Source organism: Chenopodium album, chromosome 10 (assembly GCF_948465745.1).
Source record: "Chenopodium album chromosome 10, dcCheAlbu1.1, whole genome shotgun sequence".
Classification (NCBI taxonomy): Eukaryota; Viridiplantae; Streptophyta; class Magnoliopsida; order Caryophyllales; family Amaranthaceae; genus Chenopodium; species Chenopodium album.
The window spans coordinates 56262122-56282336 of record NC_137843.1 but is presented as its reverse complement, the minus strand read 5'-3'; the positions used below and the strand labels follow the sequence as shown (position 1 = coordinate 56282336).

At 33.4% G+C, this 20215-nt stretch overlaps 2 protein-coding genes and 1 pseudogene across 2 annotated transcripts; all 3 read left to right on the top strand.

Moving 5' to 3' along the window:
- Window positions 1-499: 499 nt before the first annotated feature.
- On the top strand, window positions 500-2129 carry LOC145565461 (stress-response A/B barrel domain-containing protein HS1 pseudogene; annotated as a pseudogene).
- Window positions 2130-11043: 8914 nt separating this feature from the next.
- LOC145564233 (stress-response A/B barrel domain-containing protein HS1-like) lies at window positions 11044-14156 on the top strand. Its single transcript, XM_081624561.1, has 2 exons — window positions 11044-11254; window positions 13796-14156. The coding sequence occupies exons 1-2, from the start codon at window positions 11115-11117 to the stop codon at window positions 13983-13985; spliced, it is 330 nt and encodes a 109-aa protein (XP_081480687.1). The 5' UTR covers window positions 11044-11114; the 3' UTR covers window positions 13986-14156.
- A 1533-nt stretch (window positions 14157-15689) lies between these two features.
- Window positions 15690-20022, top strand: LOC145564232 (uncharacterized). The gene is made up of 7 exons (XM_081624560.1): window positions 15690-15891; window positions 16792-17086; window positions 17174-17451; window positions 17583-17919; window positions 18022-18896; window positions 18986-19073; window positions 19162-20022. Exons 1-7 carry the CDS (start codon window positions 15778-15780, stop codon window positions 19737-19739), a joined length of 2565 nt encoding a protein of 854 aa, XP_081480686.1. The 5' UTR covers window positions 15690-15777; the 3' UTR covers window positions 19740-20022.
- The last annotated feature ends 193 nt before the right edge of the window (window positions 20023-20215 follow it).

Below are 20215 nucleotides of genomic sequence, written 5' to 3'. Positions count from 1 at the left end.
TTCAAAGATCGAGTCATTGACCAAATTAGCATCAAATTAAGTTGAATCCATAGCAATATTGATACATGAATGGTAATTATCTAATTAAATACAAGTAAGATATTTGAATAATTTTGATATCCTTTGATTTTGATATAATGATAAATGTTACCATAAATGCTTGTGTACAAATTTTGACTGAGTGGAAACCTTTGACTTATTGGCTTAAAAGAAGAAATACTTCTTTAATGTGCCCTAACCTACATTTTTTTAACCAAATTCAGCAGATGTTTTTGACACATTTCTGGATTTGCGAAATTTCAACCAAAATTTCAAATTTTAAACTATTTTACAGGTTAGAACTGGGTAAGGCTATTCTTGATCAACTCTATTAATAAAGGCACAAGTGTCATAGACATTTCTCCAAAAAAAAAAAAAAAAAAAAAAAAAAAAAAAAAAAAAAGAAAGAAAGAAGCAACGCCTAGTAGGAAGAGAAAGAAAAATGGAGGAGACAAGGGGAATGGTGAAGCATGTATTGCTAGTAAAGTTCAAAGATGACATTTCACCCGAGCAAATTGAAGAGCTCATCAAAGGCTTTGCTAATCTCGTCAATCACATTGAACCTATGAAAGCCTTTCAATGGTACCACATTTCTCTTAGCATTTTTTTCCTTCAATTTCTTGTTATTTGTATTCCAATTCATCTAGGGTTTGGAATTGAGTATTAATTCTCTTAGTTTGGTTTGAATATCTTTTTTATTTTTTTTTTCTTTGAAAGAAGTCCTAAAGAATACTAAAATTTCATTAATTAAAGCCATACGGCATCTACAATTGACAAGTAACGATAATGAAAACGAATTTAACAAAATCAAACAAGAATTAATCGGAAAAGGGCTAAGAATCGAAACACATAAATATAACAATTCGGCACATTCTCGATTCGTTGTCTCATACAACTTTTTAAGTGGATCCCTTGTCACTTCGCAATTTTGTGAAATTGTTAATTCTTGTTCTGATTCTGTAACCTGATTTCGAGTCATAATCAATCGTAGCCCCGCACAACCGGAGACCAAATCAAACACAAATAAAACCTTGTCTTTTGAAAGAGTCCGAAAAACCTTGTCTTTCGAAGGAGATCGAAAAAACCTTGTCTTTCGAAGGAGATAAACCCTTTCTTATGAGGGAGACATTATTGTAACATAAGAAACAATAAGCTTAAAAGAAAATAAGGATTGGGACTTTCCACCGATAAAAATATGATAGAAGCCCCTTCAAAATTGACAATGGAGGCTAGAGTTTAGGAAAGAGGAGCCTAGGGTTTTTCTTGGGTTGAATATCTTTAATTTGGAGTAAAGTTTTAGCTTACAGTAATATATATCCTTTTATGCACGCGATGCGTGCGTGATTTTTTGAAACGCATGTAAGCAAACATTACTAAGTCAATTTTGTGAAATGTTTACCCCTTTTGAAATTACCTTAACTAATTGGTGTATATCCCTTTGAATCTTCTATAATAAATGACTAATTGTTAGAAAGAAAAAAAAAACAAATGACTAATTGAAAATTAAAAATAAGTTCTAAAACAATCTATTGTACATTAATTCAGTTGTATGATTTTGACAGTAGATAAAAGCTTTAACAAATTTTTAGAGTTTAATGATATTAATTCATTATGATTATGGTCAAAAGATTAATATATTTAAAATTATTTATAGATGCTAAATTGTCAATACTTTTCACATGATATTTCTTTTAATAATATGCCATAATTGCTACTCCGTATTACATAATTTGAAATAACATTTTGAACAATTTCATACATTATAAATTTGTTCAGTGTTATGTTTGCTATATTCACATTCTTGCATATGATTGGAATTGCCATTATAAACTTTTCACTTGATATTTTTTTAATGATATGCCATGTTTGCATTATGAATATTTGTTGAATGATGTTGTAGGGGCGAGGATGTAAGCGTTGAGAACAAGAGTCAAGGTTTCACTCATATATTTGAGTCCTCATTTGAGAGCACTGAAGGCGTTGCAGAGTATGTTTCACACCTAAAGCATGTTGAATTTGCAAAGCTCTATTTTGCCTATTTGGAGAAGGTACTTGTTATTGACTACAAACCCACTATTGTTCGTTGTTGAAAGAAGATGAAGAATGGGGAAACTATTTTGTTTTTATTATTGGTGAAAATGAATCATCTCATATTTGTAGACGGTTTGGTCTAATTGGAATTCTCGATGTAATTGAGTACATCTTTTAATCTTTTTGGCGATTGCTGTAAGCCTGTATATTTCTATAAGGAGGCCGAGATAATTTATACCTGATGTTAAGGGCATTTAAGCCATTATATACTCGTGTTGTTTCAACCCTAGAGTTATTGAATTTGGTTAGACTTGACTGAATATCTATAAAACTTTTTTAGTCATAAATTGAGCAAGAGTAATGTCCTGAAATCTTGTATATGTTGCTTAATATCTCATGTTTCATTAATCTAAAGGATGGAGTAACTTTATTTAATTTAATCTAAAGCAAAATTAGAAAGATTAACCACGCACCTAGTTAACCCAAACAAAGTTGAATGAAGCTTAACAATATTAATGCATGAATGATAAAAATTCTATTCGAATTCATTTATTAAATAAGATGTTTAAATAATAATAACATAAAAACTTATACATGCATATAACGGGCAATTTATACATACATACTTCATATATTATAATGCATTTTTCCAAACATTGTTGTCCCCCCCCCCCCCCCCCCCCTCTTTTTTTTCTCTAATTTCCATTTTTCATTTCCCCCCTCTCCTTATCTTGTTTGTACTCAACATATTCTTAATTTCTTATGCATGCAATCATTTTATATTTTCTTTGTTATTGCTTTAGTAGTTTGTAATAGATTAGCTTTAGTTTGAACTTAAGGGCCTGTTCACATTTACTGAACTGAGCTGAACTGAACTGAACTGATTGGAACTGAACTGAACTGGTTGGAGTTGAACTGAACTGAACCGAGCTGAAATGAATATTTTATGAGAGAAGGAAATTAGGAGCTGAACTGAACTGAACTGAATTGATTGGAGTTGAACTGAACTGAACTGAAATTAAGTAAATGTGAACATGCCCTTATTTTAAACAATAATAAGATGATGATGGTAAAGCATAAGTTGTAGCAATGAGTATGTGGCAAATGTGGAGCAATCAACTCCGAACAATATAGTCCAATCGGAATTTTCACCATATACCACTGAGTTTTTGTAACACCCCCAAATCTCCCTCTACGGAAATACTAGTATAATACATATAATTATACCGTAGAGATAGACTTAGGCGTATTACCGCCGCGTGATTACGCAAGGCTACTCAACTTACTAACAAAACCATACTTTGCAGCGGAAACTTCAAAACTCTTCTTTATTAATAATAACTATAGATAGAAACCAATGTTATGAGTACTCAAAAATAGATACAAAGACCACGATTCCTAACTTAGTGAAACCAAATCCCGGGACTCCAATGCATCAATTTATTCACTCCACCTGAAATAACACTACTTACCATTACGGTAAACAAGGCGAACCAAAACAAATAAGAAATACGGATTAGCAAAATATGCTAAGTACGGTAAGTGAAAGATAATTAAATTCAATTTATTTGCAAACATGCTTTTGAAATCAATTCCAATAATTATTCCAATAATTCCAAACTCATGATTCAAAACCAATTCTCAATATTCAAATCCCAATAATCAATAAAACCAATTCCAATTATTTAAAACCAATTTAACCAATTCCTCTCCCAAGTGTGCACACCCCCCAAGCTAGTCTCCTTATGTTACAAGGCTATTCTTGAGGAAAGACCCGGTCATACAAAGTCCAAGGCCTTATCAAAATACCAAATCCGCATAGTGGGATTACTAACATGCTTATAAAGCATAAATAATAAATTTAGTTCAATGATTAAATAAATCCTCTTTAAATCCAATAATTCCAACCTTTAATAATAATAATAATTCAAACTCCCTTTTTTTTATAAATCCAACAAGCTTTCAAAACCAATCCTTTTTAAACATGAATAATAAATTAATTAATCAAAACATGTTATAAAAATCAATACTCAAATTTAATTATTAAAACCAATCTTTTAAACATACTTTTATTTCATAAACCATAATTCAAGTCAATTTAATTCAATCACCATAAAATCATTCAAACATGCTCATTCAAATCGATCACTTTCAAGGTATCTAGCCACCTAACGTACCTTGATCCTTGCTTAGCCAAAAACACTTCAAAAGAACTCTCAAGTAGCTTGATCAAAAACACCCTACGAATAAATATAACCTTAATTAATATAAGGTTAACAAATAATCACAACAATGAAATTAAAAACCCCTAACTATATGTACATGAACCTTTTAAATTAATTTTCATAAACATCATTAAAAATCTAATTTATATAATTAAAACTACTCATAATAATTTTTATAAATCCCCCATAATAATAATAATAATAATTGAATAAGAGAAGAGAAAGAGAAAAGATAAGAAACTAAGGAAAAGAGAAGAATTGGATTTTCGTTGGAAAGAATAGGCAGAACTTGCAGAGGCTATAACTCCTTTGATATAACTCCGAATTGGGTGATTTTTGAGCCTAACCTCAAGGATTTTTCGAGAGGAACAATCTTCTGTGAAACAACAATACCCCAAAAACTGACTAGAAGTACCCGAAAATTGGCTTCAAAGATAAACGAGATGATTTGTGTAAAAAGAGGAGAAGAAAAGAAGAGAATTGGTGTGAAGAATGTGAGAGGTATGGAGGGGTATTTATAGGCTAGCTCATGCAAGAATTATGGTAAGAGAATTTGGGAAGAATTATGGTAAGTAGGGTTTAAGGGATTACTTGGAGAAGTGAGTAAAGATTTAAGGAAAATTTTGATATTGAAGAGATTATGTATAATTGAATATGGAAGGTATGATTGTCATGAAAAATATTAAGGAAATTGGAATTACTTGGGGAATAATTAAGAAAAATAGATGGCAAGAAAATATAATGATTGGATACTAAAAAGATGGAGAATTAGATTTAAGGAAAATAGGAGATTTTAAGGAGATAATTAAAAATACAATTTACCAAAATATTTTTCCCAAAATCTACATGGGATGGCCGAAATTTTTGAGCTTTCCTAAGCTCATATTTTCGGCCCTCCTATTTAGTACTTTAGGAAATTATTTTGTAGTTTTAAGGAATTAAAATAATTGTGTAAATAATATTTATTGTAATAAATAATTAAATAATAAAATACCAAATATTCACCAAATAATTTAACTAATAAAATCAGGTTTTCTCTTAGGAAAATCCGAAATTTATTAGCCAAATAAATGGGATTTTCGGACTTATTAAAATAATAATAAAATATAGCTTTTGCCTTAATTAAAATATCCAAAATATATAAATAATCCGGTTTTAAAATAGGATAAATGGATAATAAATCTTATCCAAAATAATAATTTGTTTTTAAAATACTTTTGGCGCCAAAATTCAAATATCGTTTTGGCTCCAAGATTTAAATAGTAAGTTAAATTACTAAAATACCCTTTTTAGAAAATAATAATTAATTAATTAATTAGGAAAATACGTATAAAAATACGGGGTATTACAGTTTTAACTTAGGGCCTGTTCACATTTACTGAACTGAGCTGAACTGAACTAAACTTGTAACACCCCAATAATTCTCTCTTTAAACCCGGGAGTAACCTGAACAATTTCAAGAAAATTACTGGCGTACTACCGCCACGTGTTCAAACGTTAAGGCTATATCAGAATTTAGCAGCGGAAAACTAAATCAGTTATAAATAAGTTTCAAAACGAATAACCAAAACCAAGTTAAGTTTTACAACTTGGAACCATTAAGGCCCTTATTCAAAACTCAAACCAATAGAAGTAGTATAAAAGTGAAATTAAGTTTAAATAACTTCCAAAAATAAACAGCAATAAAAATAAGAAAAGCAACCAACACTCCACTCAAGATCCCACCACCTAGCTACAGATGCTGCATGTGTAAGAACCTATGGTTAATCTGCTCCCCAATATTACAAGTGTAAAAATTGGATCGTCACAGGGTCATTGAAAGGCGAGGGCCGTGACCAAAGAAAGACACACACAAAAGCATGCAATCAGCAAAGCTGAGTACATACAAGCTGCGAAATAAAATAAGAAATACCTAACATGCTACCAATAATCAAGCACAAGCATCATTAAATATAGACTCAATTCATGACTCGGCTATTAAATTTATTAAGACCTCACTAATGGATACTGACTGACTCATTTAATTAGTTCATTGGATTTAGCAATAGACAAGGTTGTCCAACCCATGTCCCATTTGGAACATCAATAAAGAAAAACCCCATGCCTCCTTTCAGAAACATCAATAAACATCCAACGACCACGGGCGCGACTCCGTGACCGTAGTTAGTATGAGATCTCACCTAACTCCTAGTTTTAGAAAAATAATATTTGAAAGAGGAGACTCGGAGATCAGACGGCCTCGATAAAAGTACACGGCTAATACCCCATGTACCCCAACCCCTGATTGTCATTACTCCAGATGTGCACTATTCCAGAGTTTTATTGCTCATCCATCTTGCACTTTACGTGATTTACAGGTTTAGACTTGGTGATGACTCATATACATTTCAATACAAACATCCCAAAAACAATTCAATCAAACATGGCAATTTCTCAATTTAGATTCTTGATTTATTAGTGATAAAAAACATTTATTAATCATTCCATTACTACCTCGGTGTATAAACACCTTGAGTGCATAAGGCACCCCAAAACCTTAACCTCGTCTTACAAGACTTGAATTTCTCCTTTACTCATCCTGTTTACATAATCATGAATGAGTAATAATTTGATCTTTACACCAATCACATACCTTTGCCTTTAAGCGCACCTTGCATAATTAAAGCACAAATAATACTTGCATTATAAACTAGTGCACATCATTTGAAATTCACAATGTATAACCAGACAATTTAACCCAGTCAATCCTATACATGATACTAAGTTCTTGATACATCCCTAAACATGCATCTAAAGTTTCGTAACTCGTACGTACCTTGAGTAAACGAATTGGTATGCCACTTTACTCACTAGAAATCACCTTCTATAAACTCCTCTCCTAAACCAAACAACGAGAAATAAATCAATACCAAAGCAATTAAAATTACAGCAATACTAACTTATGTAAAAACCTTCAAAATCCAATTAAACAACACTTTAAAACCTTCCCTTTAGTTAAAATTGAAGGCTTACATATAGTTCTTTAAATTTTCTTCATAAAAACCTTAAAATATATTCTTATACATGAAATTACAGCAAGTTTAAAGTTTAATAAAAATCTGAAAATTATTTAAAAACCCCTAATAATCTCCCTTTTTAATGGGTGATTAAACCCTCTTTATAAAACATCAAAAGTAGTACTTAGAAACTATTTTCAGCACTTTAGATTAATTAAAAACCCTTCAAAACTTTATCAATACATCACTTTTATACTTAATTAAAAATCTCCTAGGAAATAATCACTTCCTAAAAAAAAACAACCAACAATTAATATTATAATATGATGAAAAACCTCTTAAAACTTCAATAAAAACATATTTATACTTAATTAACTTTAAACATAATTAATTTTATTAATCAAACTCAAGGATAAAATTTTAAGCATAAAAAACTTCGTTAAAAATCAAAAACTGCCCGAAAATCATATTTAGAGGTAGAATTTGGCCACGAGAGGGTGGTGCTCACTACCAAAGGTAGTGAGTCTTTCTTAAAACGTTGTTTACACATGGAAAATACTACTTTTTTTTTTATCAAAATCGGATGAGTTCAGAACCTGATCGGGATTAAAACGGGATTAATATTAACAAACGGAAATCTAAAAATTAAAACACGAATTTACGTGTTCAAAATAATCTGTAATTAAGTTAAAGTAATCATTAGTTATAATCACCAAAATTTCAAAACATCATTACTATAAAAGCCCTAAATCAATTGTTCGTAAAAACCCTGAAATCGTGATTTTCAATAATTAAAAACCCTAGGTTATAAAATTTACAAAATCTGAAAATTATGACATTTATAAAATCTGAAATTATAAAGTTTAATCATCAGAATACAATTTGATACTAATTAAATTAATTTCAAACAATAAAATCAAAACTACAAATTAATAAAATAAAAAAGAAAGAAAATAAGATTAACCTTTTTGTGTGGGAAATTTTTGGGGATTCATGATGTATTTATAGAGTAGGGAGTGTAGGGTTAAATTTGGGCTTATAAAAATGTGGGCTTAAGTTATGGGATAGGGCTTAAGTTATGGGTTTTGGAATGGGTTATTCCAATAAGAGTATGTAGGAATAATTTACTTTGCCCAATAATTAATAAACGTTTGGTCCAAAATATATTTTACTTTTATAAAACCTTATACTTAAAATACTTTAACCCTTTAAAATATTTAATTAAAATACTTGAGCCCTTAACAATACATTTTATTAATACTTAAATACTTTATAAAAAGTACATAAAAATACGGGGTATTACAAAACTAAACTGATTGGAGTTGAATTGAACTGAACTGATTGGAGCTAAACTGAGCTGAAATGAATATTTTATGAGAGAGGGAAATTATGAGCTGAACTGAACTGAACTGATTGGAGCTGAACTGAACTGAACTGATTGGAGCTGAACTGAAATTAAGTAAATGTGAACAGGCCCTTAATTCACCATATACCACCAAAAACTTTCTAATTCACCATGTACCACTGAGTTCCTGTGCAATACCACAAAACACATTTTTTTGATAACTGTCGTTAGTCTGTCGTTTGTGGTATTTTACTAATTCACCATATACCCATGTTTATAAATTTATTTTACCATATACCCATGTTTATAAAGTTATTTCACCAGATACCATTAAATTAAAAGATATTTCACCATATACCTAGAATTTGCAACGACTATTTTAATTGTTGCATCTACTCTTCTCTTGAGCTCCTTCAACATGCTCTTATCTCTATGACATTGTGTGTCTATGCTTCCCCTGCTTTGAAATTCATAACCCGAAAGGACATTTTTCTTGGCATTACCCTTGCACCATCGAAATTTCTCTCATATATCACACTTATAGTACAACTTTTATGGATTTTTTGCCGAATCACAACTCCTTATTGCAAATTTCTTCCCACATGTATAAGCTTTGTTTGGCATTCTTATGTATGCATATTCGTAAGTTGACGATGATGATTTCGAGTGTGTTGACATCTTTGCAAATGGCTTTAGAAAGGTGAAGTGCTCCTTCAATCCCTCAAGTATTATGTTTATATACATAAACTATCCGTTATAATAGTCAACGACTAATTTTTATTTAAAAAATAACCGTTGTAATTTCTGGGTATATAGTGAAATATCTTTTAATTTAATGGTATATGGTGAAATTACTTTATAAACATAGGTATATGGTGAATTAGTAAAATACCCCAAACGACGGGCTAACGGCAGTTACCAAAAAAGGTATTTTGTGGTATTGTACAGGAACTCAATGGTATATGGTGAATTAGAAAGTTTTTGGTGGTATATGGTGAAGTAAGTTAAAACTTAGTGGTATATGGTGAAAAAACCGATAGTCCAGTATATATATAAAAAAATTTAGCTTATAATATATTTTACGTTTTTTTTTTTTTTTTTTTTTTTATACTTCAATTCGTATTTATCAATATCTTGTTTTCACTAATCAATATCTTCTTCTTTAATAGTTTAATACAATGGGGTCTTTCTCAATATACTCGTATAAATTATAAACTATTGCTCTATACTACATTCAAGTACTAATTATTAAACAAATTTCTCTATACTATGTATTAAAGATGTTCCTAAACAAGCCTATATGCCATGTGGTGCCCTCCTCAATTAATCGAGTCTTTTATTTATATGGATTGTATTAAATTTAAACCCACAACCGTAAGTTTAAAAACTAAAGTGCCTTCACTAAGAGAAAATAAGGTGAACATAACATACATTAAGCCCTTAACCTACATATTTGGGCCAAATCAAGCGGCTTTTGGCCATTTTCAAATCGGGCGAAATCTTAACTAAAATTTCAGACTGCCTAAAAAATTAAGCGGTCACGAAAACTCTTCTTCTCCTTCCCCCCGGCCAGCGAAAACTGAGGTCAGACCCAAAATATAGCGTATATATATTTAGGCTAAGATTGGCCGGTCGGACTATTAAGCGAACTTGTCGGACAATTTTCAAATCGGGCAAACTCTCAATTGTTAAGATAACTGAAATATACAATAATATTTGTATGTTGATGATATTATTCTCACAACTTCTACAGATGCTCTCCGGCGTTCCATAATGGATCTTCTTAGCTCAGAGTTTGCTATGAAGGATCTAGGTCCTCTTAATTATTTTCTTGGTATTGCTGTCACTAGGCATAAGGGTGGTATGTTTCTTTCACAGCGAAAGTATGCAGAAGAAATAATTGAGCGAGCCGGAATGTCTTCTTGTAAGCTGTCTCCCACTCCAGTTGACCCCAACTCAAAGGTTAGTGCTACCTCTAGTGCTACTTTTGAGGATCCTACATTGTATAGGAGTCTTGCAGGGGCTCTACAATATCTTACTTTCACACGAACGAATATTTCTTATGCCGTCCAACAAGTGTGTCTTCATATGCATGATCCGCGGGTTGATCACATGTCAGCTCTTAAGCGGGTAATCAGATATATTAAGGGTACTATAGACTATGATCTTCACTTGTATCCCTCTTCTTTTTCTTCTTTGGTCTCATACACTGATGCAGATTGGGGTGGATGCCCTGATACGAGACGCTCGACATCTGGTTATTGTGTATTTCTGGGTGATAACTTGGTTTCTTGGTCATCTAAGAGACAACCAACGTTGTCAAAATCTAGTGCAGAGGCGAGTATAGGGGCGTGGCTACTCTTGATTAGCTCTATTAGTGGCACAAGTGTCATGGCAATATTATAGCATTGACATTTCAATCTATCATCAAACTTGAAAAGAAAAAGAGCAACACAAAGTCAGAAGAGAGAGTGAGAAATGGAGGAGGCAAGGGGAGTGGTGAAGCATGTACTATTAGCAAAGTTCAAAGATGACATTTCACCTGAGAAAATTGAAGATCACATCAAAGGCTATGCAAATCTCGTCAATCACATTGAACCCATGAAAGCCTTTCATTGGTACCTCATTTCCCTTCAATTTCTTGTTATTTTGCATTCCAATTCGTTCTATATTGATCTGCTATGGAAAACCTAGGGTTCGAAATTCTGTATTAATTCTCTTAGTTTTGTTTGAATATCTTCAATTTGGACTTTTGGAGTATGATGATCTATAACTTGCTATAGTTTATGTGAATGCCCTTTTTGAAATTTGGGAGATTATCAGTGATTTTTTATCTGTAATTTACTAGGGTTGTTCTTGTTTTGTGATAACTCAATTGTTCATACATGCTGTGGATTACAGATTACGTCAACTAATCATGGTTTGTATAATTAATCGTTTTTGGGTGAGCTTTGATGATTTCTGAATAACTAAATGTCTTTGAGTAGGATAAAGATTGTGTCGGGTAGAAATTTAATAGGAAATTAGTTATGTATCGAATTTTGTGGGATGTGGTATTCGATGAAAGTCAATTAGCTACAAGCAGGAAACCTAAACCCAAAACGGTTTGTGATAGTACTGTAAAGAGAGACTAAGAGAGTGAAGTAGGACTGGCATTGACATATACTTCTCTTATCTAAGGTAGTAATCTCTACACCCGAATTTCACTTATCTTATTTGTCCTGAACTTATCACATCTTATTTATTGGACCTTATTAAACTTTATGGGTCTCAAATAATGGGTTAGAGCCTGTTCACTTCAACTTAATTTCAGATCAGTTTAGTTTAGTTTAGCTCTAATAAGTTCACTTCAGTTCACTTCAGCTCCAATCAGTTCAGTTTTCCTTCTCTTATAAAATATTCATTTCAGCTCAATTCAGTTCAGTTTACTTCAGCTTAGCTCCAATCAGTTTAGTTCACTTCAGCTCCAATCACTTCAGTTCAGCTCAGTTCAGTAAATGTGAACAGACCCTTAGTAGACCTTATTGTAACTATTAACCCTTATTTAATCCGAACTTATCAAGCCTTATCCACTTATCCTATATCATTTGAACTTATTGACTTTTATATTATCTTACCTTAGCTATTATAATTAGTGAAACTAATAATTCTTCAAATAAGATGAAGAGAACAAAGCTGAACAATATCAATATGTAGTAGACTATTAGACTGATATTACTCATGCTAATAACAGTAAAATAAAGAGAAAGATTGGTTCTGTTTTTTGAATAGCAGAAAGATTGGTTCTTTGATTAGCTAAATAATCTGATTTTTGGTAAATTGATTTATAAAGAAGAAATAAGAAAGATGGAAGCTTGACTATTGATTGAAAATGGCAGAAGGTTTACAAAGAATAGGTCAATAGCTTGAGACTATCACTCTAACAATAGCTTGAGGCTATACCTCTCTAACAATAGCTTGAGACCATAACTCTCTCTAGGTTTCCCTAATAAATTTCTACCTCCATTTTCTTTCCCCTCTGCCTCTTTTATACTGAGGACTATTAACCTAGTAAACTAATATTACTACCCCTCTTTAGGTTAGTCTATTACACAATAACAGTCAATTGGCTTTACATTCTTGATACCTAATCTTCTTTGCTAGCTGGATTTTCTTTGCAATAATAGTGACTCGCTTGGCATAGAGCCATGGAGGGCCACAGGGGTTGGTGTCTTCTAAAAAATTAACAAGGTATGCCATGGTTCCTTCCTGAATTAAAGAGCCTCTGGAAATGCAGATAGCTCTTGAAGTTCTGAACAAGCTCACAAATAGCTTTTGAAAGGGGAGTTTGCCATGCTAGCCTCTGATCAATAGCTCAGTGCTTTTGCTGAAGTACTATATGGTGCCAGTTGCTGCTCAATTCTGCTACATCTGTTTTTTTTTTTTGGTCCCTTGAATTGGTTTGGGCTATAATTGTTTCTAAGTTCTAGTAACATGAGATGTGCAGAGGACAAAGCTGATAGTTCACAGCCTCACATCATAATATGCACATATAATATATATCATATGCTCCGTAGATGATGAAACTGAATTAGGGAAATTTTCTGTGTTGATTTATGTTACATTTTTGGGAGTATGATATAAGATTTTATGCTGTCCTCCAAAGTGCGGCAGAGAGCCACCACAGCTCCACAAGAGAGTGAGAATACTACAATACCTTGGCATTATGAAAGTAAAAATACCAATAAAAAGATAGAGATGAGGAAACCATGGGGAAGTCCTAGCATAGTAAACCAGAAGGAAAGCAACACCAACATTACTATGTGCTCAGCAGGTTAGAAGCCTGCTGTCTGCGCATAAGGCAGAGGGGCTAATTGTAGCAGGGAAGTATCAAGGAAGATTCTTCTATCGTGTTCCTAATGATTTTTTGATGTGAACAGCAACATAAGTGGTTCTCCTCGGCCCTAAAAGCTGCACTAATCTTGGAACTGTAGGAGGCCCCCTTTTTTTTTTTTTTTTTTTTTTGGTGGGGGTGGGGTGGGGGGGGGGGGGGGGTATTCAGCTGGGTTGAACACTTTTGATAGTTGCATCATAAATTTGTTCAGCATGGTGTTGCTATATTCATATACCTGCACAGGATTGGAATTGGGTCCTAAAATATCTGCTGAATGATGTTGCAGGGGCAAGGATGTAAGCATTGAGAACCTGCATCAGGGTTTCACTCATATCTTTGAGTCCTCATTTGAGAGCACTGAAGGCGTTGCAGAGTATGTTTCACACCCGAAGCATGTTGAGTTTGCAAACCTCTTCCTTGCCCACGCGGACAAGGTACTTGTGATTGACTACAAACCTACTACTTTTCGTTGTTGAAAGCAACTGAAGCATTGGGGAACGATGTATTTCTGTTCTGTGAATGAATCATTACATATGTGTAGATGATTTGGTCCAGTTGGGATTTTGGATCAAATTGAGTACATCTTTTAGATCTTTTGATGATTGCTGTAAGCCTGGATCTTTCTAAAGGGGGGCTGAGACGATTTATACCTGATGTTAAGGGCGTGTAAGCCATTATGTGCTTTTTCAACCCTGAAGTTATTGGATTCGATTGAACTTGACTGAACTTCTATGAACATTTTTAAGTCTTAAATGGAGCTAGAATAATGTCATGAAACCTTGTATACGTTAGCTTAATGTCCTGTGTTCCGTTAATCCATATGCTGAAGTAACTATATCTGAATCTAAAACAATATTTTGAAAGACCAACTACCTAATTTTTCTACACTTCTTTAATCTTACATTCCAGTATTTTATGTACAAGTTAATGAGTAATGACTACCCAAATTCTGTAAAAAAAAAAAAAAAAAAAAAAAAAATGACTACCCAAATTAATGTTGTAGATATAATTTTTATTTTTATTAATACTGCTTCTATTTTACGCAGTACTAAAAATTTGCAATGACTTCCAATTTGATTCAAAGGAAAATACAGATCAATTAGTTTAAGCTCATTCTACTGTCAAACTAAAAACTATGATTACCAGAACTTTAGTTGAAGCCTTGAAGGTAAGTTATGCCTTGTATTTTGCTAAACTAATCCATGGAGAACAAGTTAGATGTTTAGCATATCCCTAAGAAATTATGTAAGAAGCATAATGCATTTATACTAATCTTTAATATAATTGCGCTGTCAGTTTTACAACTTTTAATGACAAGCTTCCAAACTCTTAATCCTTAAATCCTATTAGCTTCCCTACTTTTTATTTTTTATAAACCATAACTTATCATAACTTTATCAATACAATAACTTCCCTTGAATATACAATAATCTCCTCATGTCAAATTTGAAATAAATAAATAATAACTGATGATTAATATATTCTGTGCTTTAGCACAGATATGTTCTACTTTATAAAATCTAGGAGCTTTACGGTGTACTCATTTATCGTTTTTTTTAATGGAAATTGCTCTTAAAAAACAACAGTGACCTTTTAAATTGAGCCAAATTTTGTGTCAAAATATTTGAGCCAAATTTATTGTCGGGTATCATTTCTTTTATACTCCGTAGTTTTAACTATATGATCCCTTTTTTTTCTTGGTTTTAGTCCTTCTATAAAACTCGTTGCTTGTGTCAATACACAATAGATTAGGTTCGAGTTAGATTTTGGGTCTATTCTGTACTAAAATTATGATAATCACAAAATACGATAAATGAGTTAAATCAGTCAATTTCATGAATTCGGAGATCTTTTCGTAACTAGGTCAACTTCACACGTCTCTCCATAACCATATGTCATGATTAAGTCGGGTATAAATCTCATAACCCATCCCCCTAATACCCAAGGCCCAAGAACCACATTCTCAGCACCGATGAAACAATTATACCACTTAGGAAACAAAATCGCATACAAACCCTGATTACAAAAATAATAAAATAATCACACAAAATTCAAATTCAAAACTTCCGCTCTCTCACACTCTAACGGTTAGTTTTACCCTGCACAAATCTCCTCTCTTCCATCGTATATAAAGTCCCCACAACTCACACCTCTTAGCCACCACCATTTATCATCGTCTCTCTTACATTGATTGATTCTCAATCCCTATTTTTCTCTCTCTTCTTCTTTCATCTTCAATTTTCTGTTGAAGAGAACTTTCCAGAATCCATGGATTTCCAAACCTTCAAGAGACGTGACCTTCAATCTCTCTGCAAGCTTAACAATATTCCTGCTAATACTACCAATGCTGCCATGGCTGATGCTCTCGCTTTGCTTCCTATTGTATGTTTTTGCTTAATCTCGTTTTCTAGGGTTTTATTTTGATTTGATATTGTTTGATTTAATCTTATGATGTTGTTGTTGAATCGGTAAATGTTTTAGTTATTTGATAAATCATTTGTGAGGATTATTGTTATACTGGATTTAAATATTTAATTGAACCTAAATGTGGAGATGTTTGTGAGTTTTTGTTGATCGGTAAATGTTTGAGAAATCAGTGAATTATTGCGTGCTTCAAATTAAATGAATCTGGATTTCAATAGTTTTGTGAAGCTTGAATTGAACTGAAAGTGTAGGTGTTCGAGGAATTATTTTTGATGTGTTAATAATTGAAAATCGGAAGAAGATAACTAATCCAGATTTAATTTTAATAGTATTTTTTCAATCGTTGGATTAGTAATGTTAAGTTGATGGATAGTGTAATAGCAAGTCGATTATTGCGATTTCGGAGCTATTTTGTGGATTAGATGAGTTATGCTGATGTTGAAGATGACTAATATTATTCATATTTGTTCAATCGTTGGAATATCAGGTAGTTTTGCAATAGCAGATTGTTTGTTAAATTTTCAGTATTATTTGTGGTTTGAATCAAATGAATTCTGATGTTTCATGTTCTGGTTTGTTGCATACATTTTATGCTTAACCTAATTAATGCAGAAAGTCTAATTTTAAAATTTAGGCTTTATACAATGTCTTCTCTTAGTGTATTGTTAATGTATGAATGAAAACATGTCATTATAATTGGAATTTGGAGCTGTTAAATGTAATAAGATAATATTGGATTGTCAGCTTAGAAATGAAATTAAATCCTGATCAAAGTTAAATTAAATTTGTAGAAAGGATTTTTTTTATTGCAATTTTCAATATGTTTTTTAATTAAATCTGATTTATTCAATGGTGCAGGTTGAAGGACTAGCTGAATTTTTGGCAAAACCAGATTCTGAAACCCAGGGATCCCCTGAAAGATCAGCAATTAACTCATCTTATGCACCCCGGACCACGGCCACTAGAACTCGCTGTAGTACAAGGACTAGAGCGGTGGAAGGAACTGATGCAAGGAAGACTCCGGCAACGCGAACCACTCAGAAAAGAGCATCTCAGGAAGCCTCAATCCAGACAAATATGCAGAAGAATATGGAAGCTGAATTTGAGGCTGAAAAGGAGCAATCTGAAGTTACTGACAACAATGTGATTTCTGGTACTGGTTTTTCTGAATTTTTCTTTGGATGTTATTTACTGCTGTTGATTTCTGAGAGCCTAAATTTTGTTCCTATTTTTTGTTTAGGAGGTGAGATTAAGGAAATTTCAGAACTGGTTTCTGGAGTTAGTGTGGAAATTGAAGTACAAAGTGAACCCCAAAAGGATGTAGAGCAGCAGGTCAACGATGGGCAAGAAGTCATTGATTTGGATGCACAAGAAGAAGCTACCGAGATGTCGAATGACAGTAAGGTGGACTTCCACAGCCTCAGTCGAAGGGACCTCCAAACTCTGTGTAAGAGAAACAAGAAACCTGCCAATACTACCAATGCTGCAATGGCTGCTTCGCTTGAATCCCTCGAAGTTGTAAGTTTCTTTTACTGCCATATCTTAATTTGGCTTTTAATACCTAAACCATTCTGACTACATTTTATCTCTAAATTTAATGTTGTTTGTACGCTAGGTGTATTAATTTTCTAATTGTTGCATTCTCATAGGTTGAAGGTCTGCAAGAGTTACTGATGGGATGTGACACTCAAGTTCCAAGCTCCCCTCTGATGTCAGGAATTACTTCATCTTATGCTCGTCGATCACGTACCACAATGAAAATCAGTAGAGAAGAGCCACCAAGCTCCAAGCTGATAACAAAATCATGCCGCGTTTCAAGGAAGAGGTTCGTAGAAGAAACAGACCAAGGAAAGAATGATGTAGCTGAAACTCCAGCTGCTCCAAGTACTCAGAATAAGGAAGGTAGTGCAGTGCAATGGGATATCTCTAGTGTTGAGATTTCTGAAGTTTCAGTTTTTTCTGAGAACAATGATGATATCAGTAACAGTAAGTACCTACTCATTTCTGAAGATTGTGCAGTATCAATTGTGGCGAAGACAGTAATTGCATGTGCTAACATATGGTTCTGATTTCCATTTTAACCCGTAGGTAACAACGATCTTCTCAACCTCGAGAATCTGACGGAATCAAGTGAACTTGTTGTTGAAGATGAGAGCCATGAAGCTTTGGAGGTCACTGAAGCAGTGGTTGCTGAAGATGAGAGCCATGAAACTTTGGAGGTGACTGAAGCAGTGGCCAACATTGCCATTCAAGACGAGGACCTGAAATTGGGTTCTGCTGATAGTGAATTGGAAACCATCACGGTTCAAAACTCAAGCAAGATTGAATCTCAAGACAGCCAGCTCGAGAACCTGGCCAGTGCTCCTGTTTCTGCTGCAGAGAGCCTTGATGAGAACCTTGCCGTTACTCATGCTGAAGATCAAATACCCAAGGATTTTGCTTCTGAGTCTACTACTGAAGCTGATCAAGTCATATTGGAAATCAATGAGGATAGCAATTCTGGAAACACCAAGCTTGAAAAGGCGGTCACATTTACTTTTGATTCTGATGTACCTGAACCTGCAGAAGACGAGGTGTCTGAAGAGTTCAATACTGAGTTTACTTCAGCTGATAAACCAAGTCTGGAAACCAATGTGGAAAGTGAAGGTAGTTGTACAGAAGATGAGTCTGAGTGGTCTGATTATGAGATGCCAGAAGATGACGAGGTGTCTGATCTACTGAGCATGGAAGCCAACGTGGACAGTGGATCTGAAAAGAGCCAGCTTGAGAAACTAGACATAACTACTGATTCTGCCACAGACTGGGTTGAAAAACCTGAAGTTAGCCTAGCTGAACTTCTTGCCAACCAGTTCGACACTGAATCAACTATTCAAGTTCATTCACGTGTTCCTACAGAAAGTAAGACACCTTTGAACCATAAAAGTCTGAGAAAATTGAAGAGGATGTACAAGGAGAAACTACAAGTGAGTTTTAAGAAATTTCTTTTTGCCTTATTCTCTTCAAAAAGTTTATTTACCTATGAATTCTGATTTCTATTATTGTCAAATTGCAGGAGAAAACATTGGTTGAGGGAATGGTGAAATTGGACTTGGATGAGACTGAGGTCCCACTGGCCATTGTGGATGAAAATTTGCTAGAAGGTATATTACTTTAGCCTGTTTACCAACCATAGATCGATATGAGTAATTTCTAGAATGAGACTTACAGTAATGTCATGTTTTTTTACAGGAAATGTTAAAGTTCCAGTTTCTCAAGTGATGCTTGGTTCTGATGAAGCCAATGATGACGATATTGAAGAATCAGAAGAAAACACCATTGATGAGACAGGATCCGAGAAAGACAAGGAGGATGTGATTCAGGAGACCCTAGAGATTAATTCTGTCGTCGAAACTGCAAAACTCTGCCCAGTTGACATTCTACTGGACAATGAAGTTGTACCTGAAGAAGCAGTAGTTGGTGACATTGATGTTGTCCCATGTCCAACACTTACACCAACCAAATGTTCAAGCATGACTAAGAAGCCATTGTCGGTTAGCATGGTTACACCAACTAAATCTGCCTGCAAAACTCCAATGTCAGCTGGAAGGAAGAACCGTGTTACGGATGTCAACAAGGAGAACATTGACAGTATCAGTAAAACCGAGCCTGGAAAAATCAAAGTTGCTGTAACTGAAAGTGGAAAAATTCTGTCTGCTTTGAGCATGGGGATGCTGAAAAAGGAATTCAAAGGGCTCCAGCAGTCAGAGAAGAAGAAAAAAGCACTGCAGTCGCGTTCTGATAACCAAAACCTCTTAGCTAGCCCGTGAACTGAAGACCTGTGTTTTAGTCCTGCAAGTCTGATCAATAGTTGGAGGTTAAACCTTTGGTTTTACCTTATAGTTTTTATGCTTTTCTCAATGGTCCAAATGTGGGTATGTTAATCTCTTTTTGTTAGATGATAATAAACTCGATATCTTTTATATAGTAAATGATAATGCAACTAATTAGATGGATGGTAAACATTTTCTGGATACAATCCAAATGTCTAATAGATGACTCAAACATCTTTAGAACTTGATGGGATTGTGTAAAAGATTGTATACTATGAATGGAGGACGTATGATATCTCAAGTTTGGATCATTTTTTCGAAAAATATCTCTAAGTTAGTGATGAAGTCAAGTGGTAGACTGACTAACAAGATGAAGGTAATTTCCTATCATTTTCTAGATTAAAGGTTTTTTGTATCTCAAATTTAAGAGTTTTTTTATGCGATGTAATTGAAAAAAAAAAAAAAACTAACAT